A 15,326-nucleotide genomic window follows, 5' to 3' on the forward strand; every position below is an offset into this window, starting at 1 on the left:
CAGTTTCACCTTTCATCATGTGGTCTGATCAGTGTAATGAAATGCGATTGTTGATTCTGGAGGCTGAAGGCTACAGTAGTGTTTCTGTATCCCCGAAAAACCCACGAGGGTCAGCTAATTTCAGGAACCCTGCGAACTGGTTAAATTCATTGTCTGTACACCCAAATTGGGAAAGAAATATTCTCCAATGCTTTCATTTCTTACACGATTTATCTGCATTTTTAAAATATATTTTGTTTGCAAAATGCTTTAAACGTTTTACCTGGTGGAGGTAATTCCTGAACCATAGTCCTACTAATTAATCATCTCTGTATTACAGCACTTTGCACATCCCTCTTTGCCTTATTAAATAAAGGTCATTCTGTTAATGTAATATCCATATGTAATTGTTATTCATCATAATGAATTGGAATTGCTCCCTGCCTGTAAACCAACTATTCTTCCCTCGCTCTCTCTCTCTCTCTCTGTTTGATTCTATTGTTACTAATATATAATTATCTTGTCGTACTTCTATGCAGAGCTGCATAATGTGTTTGCTAGTTATAAATAATCTCCTGTCATAGCACACATTTTGCTGTCTTTCTGGCTTGCTTTATTTTTTAAGAACGCTGAAAATGTAGCTGTGCGAGCTCAGACCTCAAACGCATTAAACGTATAGAAAAAAAAAAGAAGAAGAAAGGTTTGTTCTTCACGCATCTGTTTAAAGATGTATGGAGGAGAGAAGACGTGATTGTGGTTGATTTCCTTGACAAAGGAGAGAAGGAGTTAAATGGCACAGTGTGCCACCCCCAACCCTCGCCACTTCCCTTATTCTCTCTCTGCCTCCTTATATCTTACACACTCTCCCTCTCCATCTATCCTTCTCTCACACTAACACACATAAGCAGTGTCTCTCTCCCTCTCTCATGCACATACGCAGTTTCCTGTGTCTCTGTACTGCTATCCAGAGTGAGAGACTGACACACACACCAGTCCACCAGCCAACAATATAGGCAGAGCAGAGATGTCAGCACACCCTTGTAGCATTGGAGACATAGGCTCCCTATACAATGTTCATACACTGAGCTAATTGCATTCATGGAAATACTGTCATTCTTCATACGCCAAGGGGATAGGTAAACGTACGCGTATATACAGGAATACAAACACACCCCGCACCTACACGCCGTATTCTGAATAACGGATTTGGCTCATAGGAACTGCATGCAGCTGATGTTATGACAGAGCAAGAAATGCAGCAGCCATGAACCAGCTGTGTATGGAGCCCTGCAGAGCACTGCAAGGTGAGTGAGCTGTATCTATCTATCTATCTATCTATCTATCTATCTATCTATCTATCTATCTATCTATCTATCTATCTTTCTTTCTTTCTTTCCTTCTAAGTCATCCTATACAAATCCATGTCCCTGCCATTATCTTTTATCTACATTGTCATATATATTGCTCACTGATCCCTGTATTAACACCGTTATCTGTGTAATTGCTCACTATACATAGCTATTGTACGTGTACGAATCGCCAATATGAAAGGTCATGGGTCACTTCATAAGTAATTACCTGTAAACCCTGACTGTGAATGGCCTAACACTTTTGTTAACATGCAGATGGCCCCAATTATCACATAACCTTGAATGAGCTGTTATTTATTATAATATAGGAATCTTTTTGGACTGATCCAGCACATACTTGACTAAGTGTGAACAGCATCTCAGATTATAGTTGTATGAAGCAATTATCTGAAGTCAGTCTCCTGTTGTCTCACTGTAGTCTATAATGTGTGGGTTGTGAGATTATTTTTTGCTCCATGTAGCAGTGACTTATTCATGGCGTGTGTCCATATACTATCTGCCATGGTTGCATTTAGCAGTAAAAGTGCCTACAAACTCACGGTACGGAGCTCAGATTTCCTGCTAGATTTTCCATTGCATGTACAAAGTATCAATATGCTCACCGCATTGTCTCACACTGTCTCCACAGACAGCATTAGACAGCTGCTGAGCCGAGCTGGAGGAGAGTTTCGTCTCCAGAGAGTGCAACTGGAGACCAGACCCAGAAAGCTGGAAGACAGGATCCTGGTGAGTAGCAAATGTGTATTACTGCCCTATCCCCTGGATGGCTGTACTTGTCATGGAAAATATCTTAATGTTCGCTGAACATTCATAACTTGCTTTTGTAGAATCCTAGCTAACAAGGCCTAACCTCCTGCCTTCAGGACTAAGCTTCTCTAGTGTAGCATCTTGGCAGTAGGGAGGAAACCACATAAAAGCAATAGTTGATATATCCCCACGCCAACCAAGGTATGTGTGAATAAGGACAGGCTTGGATCAAGGTCCACCATAAAAAGAATGGCATTAACGTTGGTATCAATCTGTAGTCCTTATCTGCAGTGTCCCTTCCAATAAGGCATCTGCACAGAATGTGAAGGGTGTGTGCCATATCAGGAGGAGTGTGGGTAATGTACTGTCTCTGTCTATACACCTGTTACGGATCCACATTCAGGATCTGTTTTTTCTTGTAGCGTTCTTAGAGGATACCTTGAACCTTGTTGACAAAGGATTCAGGATATAGTCAGTAAATTGTTTAATACTGCAGAGCATATGGTAAGCTTTTGGATTTTTTTAAGGAACTTTCTTGAGATCTGATCTTCTCATTAACGAAGGATTCAGGATATAGTCAGTAAATTGTTTAATACTACAGAGGATATGGTAAGCTTTTTTTTTTTAAGGAACTTTCTTGAGATCTGATCTTTATGGCAACATGTGTAGTGCAACCTGTATAATGACAGAAGTGGAGTTTGGAAAGCCAAAGTCAGACAACCACAAAGTGGCAAAGAAAGCGTTGATGCTGTGTAAAGACTGGCATCCTGGCACCAAGCATGTTACCTTGGCAACCCATTGGTTTCACTGCTGTAGATATATCTTTTCGCTAACATTTCAATGATGTGAACCTAAGCATTTTAACTTTAGTTAACGGAGCCTGAGCCATGTCTTTGAAATTCTGGGTGTCAGTTTTGGGTGTTGCCTAGCACTAGTTATAACACGTCCTCTGGAATGTGAATCTACAAGTTGTTAACCTTGAATCCAAATGAAATGATAAATAGGTTTTTAAATAAATTAAACAGCGTTTACAGTAATGAAGTGTTAACAAAAGAAAGGTTAATAGAAATTAAATTTTACCACTACATTAGGTCTATTGAAAATAGAATGGAAAACACTGAGAGGTTGGATGCTTCGCCTGTATGTGTAGGAGTAAAACGTCATGTGTTAACAGTATGGTGTAGCCAGACTAGTGAAAGCAGATGTATTTTTGTCTGATACTGCTTATTTTAGTCATTGCCATTTTAATACTGTATCCAGCATTATAACTGTTACTAACCAAAGATTCAGATAACACTGCAAATATAGAAAGTGTAAGGTAAGACAAGACTCAAGGTGGCCGTTCAATGGTTCAATTTTTCAAGCAACGCTCTTGCTTCAAGCATCACTTGTCGCAATCAGGATTTTTTGTGCTCTTCAGAGAGTAATGATTAGCATATCCAGCTGTTGAAGGTTCTCGTCATTTAACACTGAGATTTTCCAGCTTAAGAAAAAAAATTGTATGCCAGCAGGATCCAGTTTTCCACAAATGAAAGGGTATTGCCTTGCTTGCAGTACTTTACACGCCAACCTAACATAGAAGAGGGCCCCGTCTCTGTTAGCAGATATCTCCCCAAACATTGTTCTCCACCATCTATGATCCCCTGAAAACTAAAAATCAACCCTGACAAATAAACACACTAGCTCAGTTTTGAACAGGGAGAGTATTTGGCAAGCAGTCAAACCTTTAAGAGCAATATGGTTTACATACTGCCTTGCCTGCTGAGCCTAATATGTGGGTGGGGTGTTGGGGGATTTAGTCAAGTCTAGCAGGTGTGAAGGCAGCAATGAGTTTTAGAACTAAATGAAGCAAAGCTGAATAAAATAACCTCACAACACAGCACAAATAGCCTCCGACACACCTGTTTTTCAAGTGCCAGACTGGTTCTGTAGAGTTGAAGACATTTCACAGCTTAGCAAAGCTGTTTCTTCAGTTCTAAGGCTAGGTTCACATCTGTGCGGGTGGTAACGCTGTGGATCCGCACGAAAATCCGTGCAGCCGCACCACCCGCACAGAGAAATGCGGACCCGCGGGCGGGTGCCATTAGTTCTAATGGCACGCCGCCCGCTCTGGAAAAAGCAACCATACTGGGAACAGAGGTTCCCGTGCAGGCTGCATTATCAGAAGTGCAGGGACTTCTTCTCTGCGTGTCACGGGGCATGGGAGTCCATTCAAATGAATGGGCTCTCATGCCCATGCAAAACGTGGCCCGCACAGCCACATATATGTGAACCAGGGCTTAGTCCTCATACACTGGATGTTTTTACAGTGGCTGTTTTTGGCATATGACATTTTTTTCTACAGCTAGTAAACCCCCCAGCATGTTATCCTATGTGTCCATGCACACATAGACTGTCATCAACGAATTTGGAAGGGACGTTTTTTGGCTGGAAAAAAACCCCAGGACTAGTGGGTTTCTAGAGGAGATTTTTAGCTGTAAAAACACTCAAACGCTGAAAAACATGGCAAATTGCTGTAAAACACCGCAAACCGGTGTTTTTTGGACTTTTTTTGACCAAAGAAATAATGCTAAAAACTGCAAATGTGGAAAAATTGCAGGAAAACACAGCTAAACACTTGCAAAAATGCTAAAAAAATGCTAAATGTTTTTAACGTGACTTTACACAGCTAACGTTACCAGTGTTATGAAAATGTTCAGTGTGCATGAGGGCTAATGAGTGTCAGGAACACAGCCCGTATTTATAGTCACACAAGTAGCACAGCCACGTATATGTTAACTCTCACCTTGTAAAACAACCCATTCAGTTTAAAATAGAAATGAAAGGCAAAGTGTTTGTGTATAGATGTAAAAAATATGTATGTATAAGTGATCGGATTATCTCTGTTCCCAGCTGCACAAGGGGCTTAGAAAGCTAGAGAAGGAGAAACAGTAGCACACTAATCTTCCCAGTAAAACGCTGTGCAGGAGAGGAGCATGTCAGCACAAATCTGATCATTGGAGAATAGGCAGGCTGTTCTCTCAGCACAGCGAGAAAATTGACCAGCCTGGGATAGATGTGCTCTCATGGTCAGTTTGAAATAGGAAAGCAGGGGGACTAGTAGGATTAACAGATACAGTCATGGCCAAAAATATTGGCACCCCTGCATTTCTGTCAGATAAGGCACCACTTTGCCCAGAAAATAGTTGCCATTTCAAGTGTTTAGGCATTTTTTGTTTCTCCACTTTTTTGTGTCATAACAACAAAAGAAATAAACATAAGAATGCCTAAAAAATTTGCCTGGAAATAGGAAAGCAGGGGGACTAGTAGGATCAACAGATACGGTCATGGCCAAAAATATTGGCACTCCTGCATTTCTGTCAGATAATGCACCACTTTGCCCAGAAAATAGTTGTAATTTGAAATGTTTAGGCATTTTTTGTTTCTCCACTTTTTTGTGTCATAACAACAAAAGAAATAAACATGAGAATGCCTCAACATTTGAAATTGCAACTATTTTCTGGGTGATGTGGTGCAATATGCGACAGAAATGCAGGGGTGCCAATATATTTGGCCATGACTGTACTTCACACAAAGGAAGTAATACAGAGAGAACAGGATACTTTTTAACACGAGTGTATGCTACAACATACACGTTTTAGGAAATGTTGGGGTAGCATATCCTTCAATCCAATCACCATGAAATGTGTCCAGTCAGATGTTGGGGTATGAAATAAAAGGTTGAAAACGAGCGCTAGGTGGAACAGATATTGGTGAGTGGTAAGAAGCTGCTAGCATAAAAGGCAAAACCTCAAAGACCTCCTCATAAAATAGATGAACATAAAATATGTAGCGCAATAAATTGGATATTTAAATAAATAATAAAATGTACATGATATACATGTGCAAATGAGCAATAAAACTTAGTGCTGAAACCAATTGATGTAAAACAATATCAAATATCCTGAAAGAAAAATGTGCAAATAGTGACAATGGTGCCAAAGTCAGTCTATCCAGTGGTATTGCAAAATAATAAAAACAATCCGTGACATCTGTGGCTTAGAAAGTGAATGTTGATTGCACTAATCAGATAGCGCAAGTAGTATTTTTATTAAAGGATGTAATATAAAAACAGGTAAACAACTTGCATAAAATATCAAGATGGCCGCCGGTCGTTCATAAGGACCATGCGGGCTAAGGTCACTGTGTGGGGGCACCTCCCTAACTGTTGGGGTATGTTTCTGACAACAGATAGAATTGAAGTATGGTGGACTGTATGCCTAATAATCATTAGAGCTGAAGAAGTGGCTCAGATAGGCAGCAAAATGTCTTCAATATTGCAGAACAAGTCCAGCTGAATGTGACTTAATGCTACCAACGAATCCATGACCTGGATAAATGAGAACCTTCACAGCTTTAGGCATTTACTTGTGTGAATGGTTGGTGCAAGCAGGGGCGGACTGACGATTTGGAAACTCGGGCACTGCCCAAGGGCCCGGGTCAGTAGGGGGCCCCATAAGATGCCCCTGGTACCTTTTTCATAGGCTTTTTTGAGTTTGGGCAAGGACACAGGGGCCCCATGATCCCCTATTGCCCAGGAGCCCCATGAGTTGTCAGTCCGCCCCTGGGTGCAAGTGAATAATTTTCATCAGGTCCTTGAAATGTTTTGTTATATCCTATTCTTAGGGAACTTTTTCACTCTTTTTACGTATTACATATTGATCAATGTATTGGATTTAACTTTAATGATCACCACCAGACGTTGAGGGAAAAATCCAGCAGCAAACCATGAAGGAATGGTGAGGATGCTGTATATTGTGATGTCATCTCAAATATCCCCCAGCTAATACACAACTATTGATGTATTTGGATAAAATAAAAGGAAAATGTTTCAATTATGTATTTCACAAACATATAAGTTGATGTTATGGTGTATTGTGGAAAACGTAAGCCGACCCTTGGCCTCAGAAGCTGATATTATCCCCTTTAGCAGAAATCACTTCTAGTAGATGTTTTGCATATCTGCCCATCAGTCCCTGATTTTGACTTTTTGACCACTCCTCCATACTAAATTCCTATGCCTGCAATGTGTTTGTGGGGATCCATGGAAAACCTAATTTAAAAACCCACCTCCCCCAAAGCACTTCAGTGGGATTCACAGCAGGGCTTTGTCTGGACCAGTCCATGACCCTACATTTCTTCATTATGAGTCATTCTTTGGTGGATTTGCTAGTGTACCTGTGATCATTGTCTTGTTGAAAGATCATTTTTCTGATCAACTTCAACTTTTGGACAGAGAGTCTCACATTCTTATCAAGTAAAGTTTGATGTGATGCAGAATTCATAGCTGAAATGATAAATAAAAACTGCCTAGGGCCTGAAGCCACTACTATGCTTCACATTTGGTATGAGGATCTTCTAAAATGCTGTTGGTTTGTCAGTCCATATGTAGGCAGGTGGCCTACTGTATTGTATGTTAGTTACTTGTTTGCCTAGGACAGGGGAAAGGGTGAGGGGAAAGGGGTTAACATTTTGTCGCCTTCCCTGAGTATGTTCGCTGGCTTTTTTTTCTGCGGTCCCCTGCATTAAAGAAAAAATGGAAGAGGTTTGAGTCCCAGAGTGAGGTCAAAGGATTGATAAAGAATAGGAGCAGAAGTCTGCTGGGACCTGTTCCCACTATCGGAGCGCTGAATCACTGGGACACCTGTAGCCATGGACATCAGCGTTTGAGTTTTGCCATTTATGGACTTTTCCCGTAAGGACTACTTCTGTGCAGGTACACTGGGGAAGCCACAGATAGGTGTAGTTAGGAGGAGGATGTACATGTTGTGCCAAGTTATCAGTAAAAGTAATTTCAACTGCTTTGAGCTTGGTGTAAAGTTATTCAAGGGGTGCATGTTGGGGTATATGGAGCAATATGGGGTATGTGTAACATCACTACAAAGAGGTTAACTCACAAAGCAGAGGAGAGGAGGAAGTTGCCAAGGTTAACTAGAACAGCTACTGCAACCAGTCGTTGGCGTGGTACCTGGTTAGGTGACAGATCCTCTGGTAGTGAGGGGGTTGGTGCTCTGACTCCCTCCATAGGTCTCTGTCTCCTCTGGTCACTGGGATCAGACTAGTAATAAAGAGATCTAAGACCTGATGACTAGGTAGGGGAAGGAAAGAGCTAACCCGGGACATGCATGGGACCCATGCTATGTGTCTGGCAGGGTTTCATTCTGTTACTGGAAGTTAGGTAACGGAGGTACGCTTGACTGGTGGAGTGAGCAAGGGCCCTGTATATAAGATACAAAAAGAGGGTGCACGGGCCTAGTGCATTACCTTTAAAAATGAAATTTATTCATAAAAAGTAAATACTCACAAGAGAAATAAAATCAAATGGAAAGCATGTCACAAGGGATGCAATGTGGTTCAAAACCCCTGAAGGTGGTGTGGTGGGGGACTGTAGATTTCTAGATAGCTGGTGGCTGACACGTTGCAAGGTTGTACCTCTTCCTCAGAGCCAGTCTATGTGTCTGGCAGGGTTTCATTCTGTTACTGGGAGTGAGGTAACGGTGGTACGCTGGACTGGTGGAGTGAGCAAGGGCTCTGCATGTCCCCCGAATGCAAAACATACTGTATATCAGTTACAAGTGTGTAGTGACATGGGACAAAACATCTTACAGGTGAACTTTGTACATTATTGTTGCACACAAGTAGCTCATCTCTGAGTCAGGGACTGTCTTAATGTTTGATCCTATCTTGGTTAGCAAGCCTTTGGGCGAGGTGTTACCCCAAGTGCAGAGCTAGTGATCCCAATTATCCTCTGGCATAGCCAAGAACCCTTGAGGACATACAACTTTGAGTAATCGGCAAGGATAAGCTGCCATACCGTACTGCTTTCTCCCCACCCCCACACACACATAATGCATTTTTCCAGAAGACCTGGTCTTTTCCTGATTGTTTAATGGTAAACTGCAGTTTTGCAGTTAATGTTCATTTTGTACAGCAAAGACTCTTTTCTAGCACACCCACCATGCAAGATAAATTGGTGCAATCACTTTTTGATTGTAGATGCATGCACCTTGACACCACCTGCTTCTACGTTCAGATCCCACAATTTTATTTTGGGTTCTTGGGATTGTATTTTAGCATCAAACAATTAGCTATTAGGTTGAATTTGCTGGGTTGGCAGGTTCTGGACAAATTAGCAGATGTTTGAGTTGTACACCACTTGTAGATAATTTTTCCCCATAGTGGAATGATTGATTTCAAATAATTTGGCATTCTTTGTAAATCCTTTGCCAGAATTATAGGCATCCACAACTTTCTTTCTAAGAGCCTTAGAGAACTCTTTTGCTCTTGGCACTATGCCGCCACACACATCAATAGCAAAGAAAACACAAACCCTTGATATTGAAATATACATGAGGCAGGTTCTACATCCATACTCCCTAAGGAGGTTCTAATCTTTAAAGGATAAGTTCACCTTTTACAAAAAATAATAAATGCACGTTTTGTTGCAGGTAAATATTATAGATACTATAGAATGCATTAAGGTAAAAAAAACATTTTGCCTTTATAACCACTTTAGCTCTGTGCTCATTACATTTTATGTTCTTTCCATAGAAAACAAATCCTAGTTGTGACATCCTTAAGTGGCTAACTCTAAAAATAAAAAAACAAGCTTAAGGACCACCATCATAAAAAAAATTGCATTTTTAAACCTGTATGGGATTAATGACTGTCTTCAGTATTTAAATATCTTTTTTATACCAAATTTCATTTTTCTCTCCTCATGTACTGTACATGCAGACCGAGCTGTCTAGGAAAAGTGACAGTTACAGGGATTTGAACAAACAATAGCACTTTCTGCTGTGCTTGAGCAGTTCTAGTCATTATTAAAATTATTAGTAATATTTTTATTTTAATAAAAGATAAATTGATATCATATGTGAGTACCACTAGCAATGATAAAGCTTGTCCCAAACCCTTTTACTGCAATATTCGCTGGCGAGCTTGGTCTGCATGGAAATGTGGTGAAAAATAATAAACAGGCATATGAAATAACTACATGTGACTACACAATGCCTTTTACCGTATGGTTACAGCTGAAGTTAAAATCTATATCTACTGTTGTCTTATTATAATTATCCCCCTAAGACGTATTACAAGTATTCTATATTATGTACTTATTTGCGAACTATTGTACTGATTCCATCTGATCTTCTAGCTCTTCTATCACCAAATGAGCCATTATGCTAAATTATAAAATGTTATTCTATATCCCTGTGACCACATTGACTCGTTGGGAGGAACCCTTCTCCCTCCCCTTCCAATCCATCCCTACCCATCCTCTTCTACTTTTCCTTCCCCTTCCCTCCTCTTTTTGGTTGAACTACTACTTTGACTCTCCCTGCATGGAGATGCCCTGGCCATTCTGGCATTAACCCAAGCCATGCTAGTTGACTGGCTATGGGGACTTTGTCATGTCTTTTTTCTTACGCTGAAAAACGTCAATAAATAGAATTATTAAAAAAAGTCCAAAATGCTATTTTATTGAAGGTGCTTTCAAATAAAATGGTAGGTTTTTTTCCTGTTACTAAATACAAATCTTAATTTCTGTTTTAAAAGATTGCAAACAAAATAATTTTTTAACTGTATTGTTCCCACACATGGCAACATTTTCCTAGCCAGCTATATAAAGATACTAGGTTAATTTTGATTGGTTCAGAATCTGAAATGCTGAAATTATCGCCATCAGTCTTGATTGCATGAATGTTTATTGCTTAGTTACAGTAGGGTCTGCCAATCACATCTTTCCTTGACACTGACAGTATCCCACATCTGCTACTGCTGTAACAAGCTAGAACATTTGCAATAACCAGCACCTTGTACTGTATGAACTGATCATTATCATTACCTACCCAGTAATTGTAAATTAAACTGAATCAAAAGCAATTAAGCTGTTTATGGCCAAACTTTCCTGATCTGTATAGATTGGCCATGAATGTAAGATATATTTAATAACAACAGCCTCTGCTTGTAGAGGGCAAGGCCTTTCTTTTGTAGGCATAGGTACATTAAAGTGTATTTAAAGCCAAAATTTGGGATTTTCCATCACTTTCTGTATTAGAGATAGCAGTCACCAGAACCAGTTGTGAGGGTGAATCTCCCCAGTGGGGGCATAGACCGCAATAAAAACACACCAGATGTTATAACTCTTTCACATTCTTTCCTGAACTCTAAGTAGTTTCCTAGAATACCAGCAGCTAAAGAGGGAGATGGAGTGAAGAATGGTAATCATAGGTTTTAATTGATATCAGTCTAATAAACACATATACAGGTCACAAGCAAAACATCATATGACTTCTAATTATAACCATTGCTGATTCTCTTTTGAGAAAAATACTCTTTACGATTCAGCGAGCGGTAAACACAAGAGGCGATATTTGGGATATGAAATTTGTGTTTGGGAGAAGTGTAGAGGAGGACAAACAATGAATGGGTGGGTATAGGGAGACCATAATGAAAAACCGAGAAAGCACACTGAATAAGGGCCCTTTCACATGTGTGGAATGATCAGGTCCACCTGTCCTTTTTTCAGGCGGACCTGATTGGACCACCCATTGTTCTCCATGGGGAGGTGGACATGTGTCCATTTACACCCTCCTACATCCGATCCACTAAAAACAGACTTCTAGAGGATCGGAACGGATGACAATCTGATGTAAATGGACAGGCGGTCCATTTACATCTGTCCGCCCCATAGAGAACGGCTGGCTTTGTCCATGTCCACTCTGCACAAGTGGAGTGGACATGGACTTGTCATCCACCTTTTCAGCCGAGGTCAGTGGACAGATTGCCCGCTGTACAGGCGGATCTGCTTTGCGGAGTCCGTCTGTGTGAAAGGACCCTAAATGTAGTAATTCTTTTAATCAAAGATGAATAAAAACAAAGTATAAAACTCATAAAAGTGGCCTTGTATTGGAACATGTCAGAAATGCAAGGCTGTGTTTTGTGAGTGCCACATTTTGTTTTTATAAATCTTTGATTGAATGCATTACTACACTAAACTTTGCACTGTTGTGCTTGTGTTGCTTTTCACTATAAATTAGAGCACTCTTCTCCATTTGGCAAAACTGTGGGATACTTCCTAAATCTTTGGACTTTGATATAATATGTTTATATTGATACCATTTTGAACTTCAGGTCTGTTGTGGATTTTGAGATTTTTATGGTTTTCATGTACAGTTGGTTACTTACATTTTTGCATATACTGTGGACAGTCGGAGGTGTTCAATTAAACTTTTGAAAATGTGTCATCCTAAAAACAGTTGCAAAAGCTGGCTCTACACTGGGTAGAATTTTGTTTGAAATTTTTTCAATTTTAGGAACTTTCAATCAATTTTCTAATTGTTATTAGGGTCAATTCAATGTTCATTTTTGATCAAAGGGACCGAAAAATTAAAAGGTGCAGTATGGAAACATTTTTCTTGAAATAACACATTTCTAACAGTGCATGTGGTTTTCTCTGGGAAAGTATATTTGTTCCGAAAATCAAATTTTAAAAGTATATGAGATTTTAAGGTATTGTCAAATGACATTCTTGAAGTCATCGAATGTACTGAGAATCGTTGTATACATTTTTGCACAAACGTTCATATAAATGTTCATTCAAAAATCTTCTAGTGTATGTCCAGCTTTACTTTCCTCGTGATTAGGGCACAAAAGAGGTGGGGATTGGGATCTAACATTTGCCTTTGAGAAATGTAGACAACATAGGAGTGGATATGGATGCATCCAACATGAAATGCAGGGACTGAACTTGACATATGCATTTGGGAGGAATGTAAGGCAGGGTAGTCACCAAAGAAGTGAGTATGGGCAATAGTATGGGGCGCACATAAAAAGGCAGGGTTTGAACTTCACATTTGGGAGGAGTATAAGAAGGGAGGACAATCTAGAAGTGATTATGGACAGACTACATTGTGGGGCACACATAAGAGGTAGGATTCAAACATGACATATGCATTTGGGAGGAGCGTAGAGGACAATACACAAAGTATGGGTAGACATTATTGTAGGGAGCACACCAGAGGTAAGGACTGGAATATATATTGCTTTTGGGAGGAGTGTATAGGAGGAAAGACAATGTTAGAATGGCTATGGAAATGGTGGTATGAGTGTTTGTAAAACTTCTAAAGAAACAAAAAGGTCTACAAGAATTTATGCAAACAGGTGGGCAGACATTATATAACCTTTGCTGCACTAAAAGAAAATAATGATGGTGATGGTGTGAATACTTTTTCAGCTATCCTGGGACGGGACACCAGAATGGTCAGAAAGAGCCCCCAGTACCAGAAAAAGACAACCATTTGGCTAGTCCATAACAATTTGTCAGCTTAATCACTTTTAATTCTAGCTAACAAAAAAGAGATAAAATGACATGCGCTTTCTAAAGTAGTGGGACAATCAACCAACATGCAGTGAATGGTCGATATGCCTGTTGAGTGATGAGTGATTGCCTGGAATTCTAAGTGATAGTTCCCTGAATGATCAGACGTTTGACCACTGCATCCTCCTATGTATGAAGAACCAATAATTTTGTTCACAGCTTGCAAAAATAGTAGATTTGAAATGGAGTCCACTGAAGACAGGTTTTGTTGGCTTGCTTAGTATGTAGTAATGCATACTATTCTGCTTAGTGTATTGTTCTTTGTGTCTATTGGTGTGCTTTTCCGTTCGTTAAAAAAAAACCTTGCCAGAATCCTCCCATTCACAATGATAAACCATGCACATTTATAGGCTCAGCTTTTTTGTCTTCTTTTCTAAAACGTTAGACAATTAAAAGGCTTTCCGAAATAGAGGATGAATGTTACCATGGCAACCTATGTTTTTGGTACCTGTTTCTGTGCAGGAGATTCATGAACAATAAGTTATAGTCTGTAGCTGGTTCATTAGTAGAAGTGCATGTCTGCTTATTTATGTTCATTTACACTCAGCTGTGTTTTTCTGCAGGTAACAACATGCTGGAGATTCTATATTTTTTACATCAAATTACCAGCAAAGGTCAGTATGCTCTAAACTTGATTTCTTATATCCATTGTGGCCTTGACACATTCGATTTCTAGAAACTGTGCAATTGTGTTGCTTGTAATTGTTCTGTTTTGCATGTTGATTAAGGCTGATTCTTTAAAATCTGGTAAAGGAAAATTCCCATGTGGTTATGAGAAGTAATTGTAACCAGAACATTTATATGCAAGACGATACGAAATTGTGTATGCTGAGCTGTCCACTGCTGACTGTGCTATTCTATTGGATTTTTTAAATGTTTCTTTCTGTAATAAAAAGAAAAAATGTACTAGCCACCAAACTAATACCAGTCCAGCACACTAAGCATATAGCTTGGTATCCCAATAGCAAGGGGATTGCAAGTGTAAGGGACATCTGCTATATAATTATATTGTAAAGCGCTGAGCAAACTGTTGGCGCTATATAAATCCTGTATAATAATAATAAAAATATAATGCCGGCTTATGTATATGCCCTATAACACCAATCAGGTGCTTCAAAAGGAGCTTTGCATTATTAGAGAAAGAGCTAAAATTATGTTCACGCCTTCATCCCACATTAACAAATTGTTATAAATTAGGTGTTAAATTCTTAGATTTTCAGGTCCGATGCCCACATGTTATTAAAAGGTATCTATGCCCCAGAATTTATGTATTGTTGTACTTGTTCCTGTAGTGTTAAAAGTACAATTATCTTCATGCTTTCTGGCTTCAATTATCCATCCCTGGTGATCCTACCAACAAGGTGTATCCTAAGAGCTTGTTCACGCTATGTGCAGACAATTACCTCTGGGGCATATAGGAAACAAATGCTGGTGTGGTGTGCAGTGTAGTGTGGAGAAATTCAGCATGCCTGCATATTTCTTCAGTGTACTGGATATCACTACATGGTGCCACGCACCACGCGCCTTTGCAGAAACATGAATGAAGTGGCACTATGAGACACCTAAACAAAAGTTTAAAAAAGTAAGCAGTGCGATGCTCTGAAACATGCATTGCACAACTCCCTGCCAGAGCTGACATCATCATCATCAGCCTGCACATTAAAACACTGTGTTTTACTATGTGGGCTAATGTGAATCTAGTTTAGGACATTTTTAGCGCTCCTCTCGTGAGGGCCACTGAGTTTCCAGATCCCCTTAAGCCCCGCACAGCCAGGAAACATGCATTTTCCACACTTGCACCCACAGTTAGT

General features: G+C 39.8%; 1 protein-coding gene across 4 annotated transcripts in view; it reads left to right on the forward strand.

Annotated features, from left to right (window-relative positions):
• The first annotated feature begins 805 nt into the window (after positions 1-805).
• The window catches only part of CARMIL3 (capping protein regulator and myosin 1 linker 3), a 104,971-nt gene continuing 90,450 nt past the window's right edge, over positions 806-15,326 (forward strand). For 2 of the 4 annotated variants that reach the window (XM_089678183.1, XM_089678182.1), the window contains exons 1-3: positions 806-1,283; positions 1,978-2,075; positions 14,079-14,129. In XM_089678183.1, coding sequence (XP_089534309.1) covers positions 1,244-1,283; positions 1,978-2,075; positions 14,079-14,129 — 189 coding nt within the window. In that variant the 5' untranslated portion in view covers positions 806-1,243. The remainder of the gene's footprint in view (positions 1,284-1,977; positions 2,076-14,078; positions 14,130-15,326) is intronic. The other 2 variants (XM_089678181.1, XM_089678184.1) reach the window with 1 other exon arrangement.

This window comes from Staurois parvus, unplaced genomic scaffold, assembly GCF_062004578.1.
Source record: "Staurois parvus isolate SC_StPar_1 unplaced genomic scaffold, SC_StPar_1.0 ptg000199l, whole genome shotgun sequence".
Classification (NCBI taxonomy): domain Eukaryota; kingdom Metazoa; phylum Chordata; class Amphibia; order Anura; family Ranidae; genus Staurois; species Staurois parvus.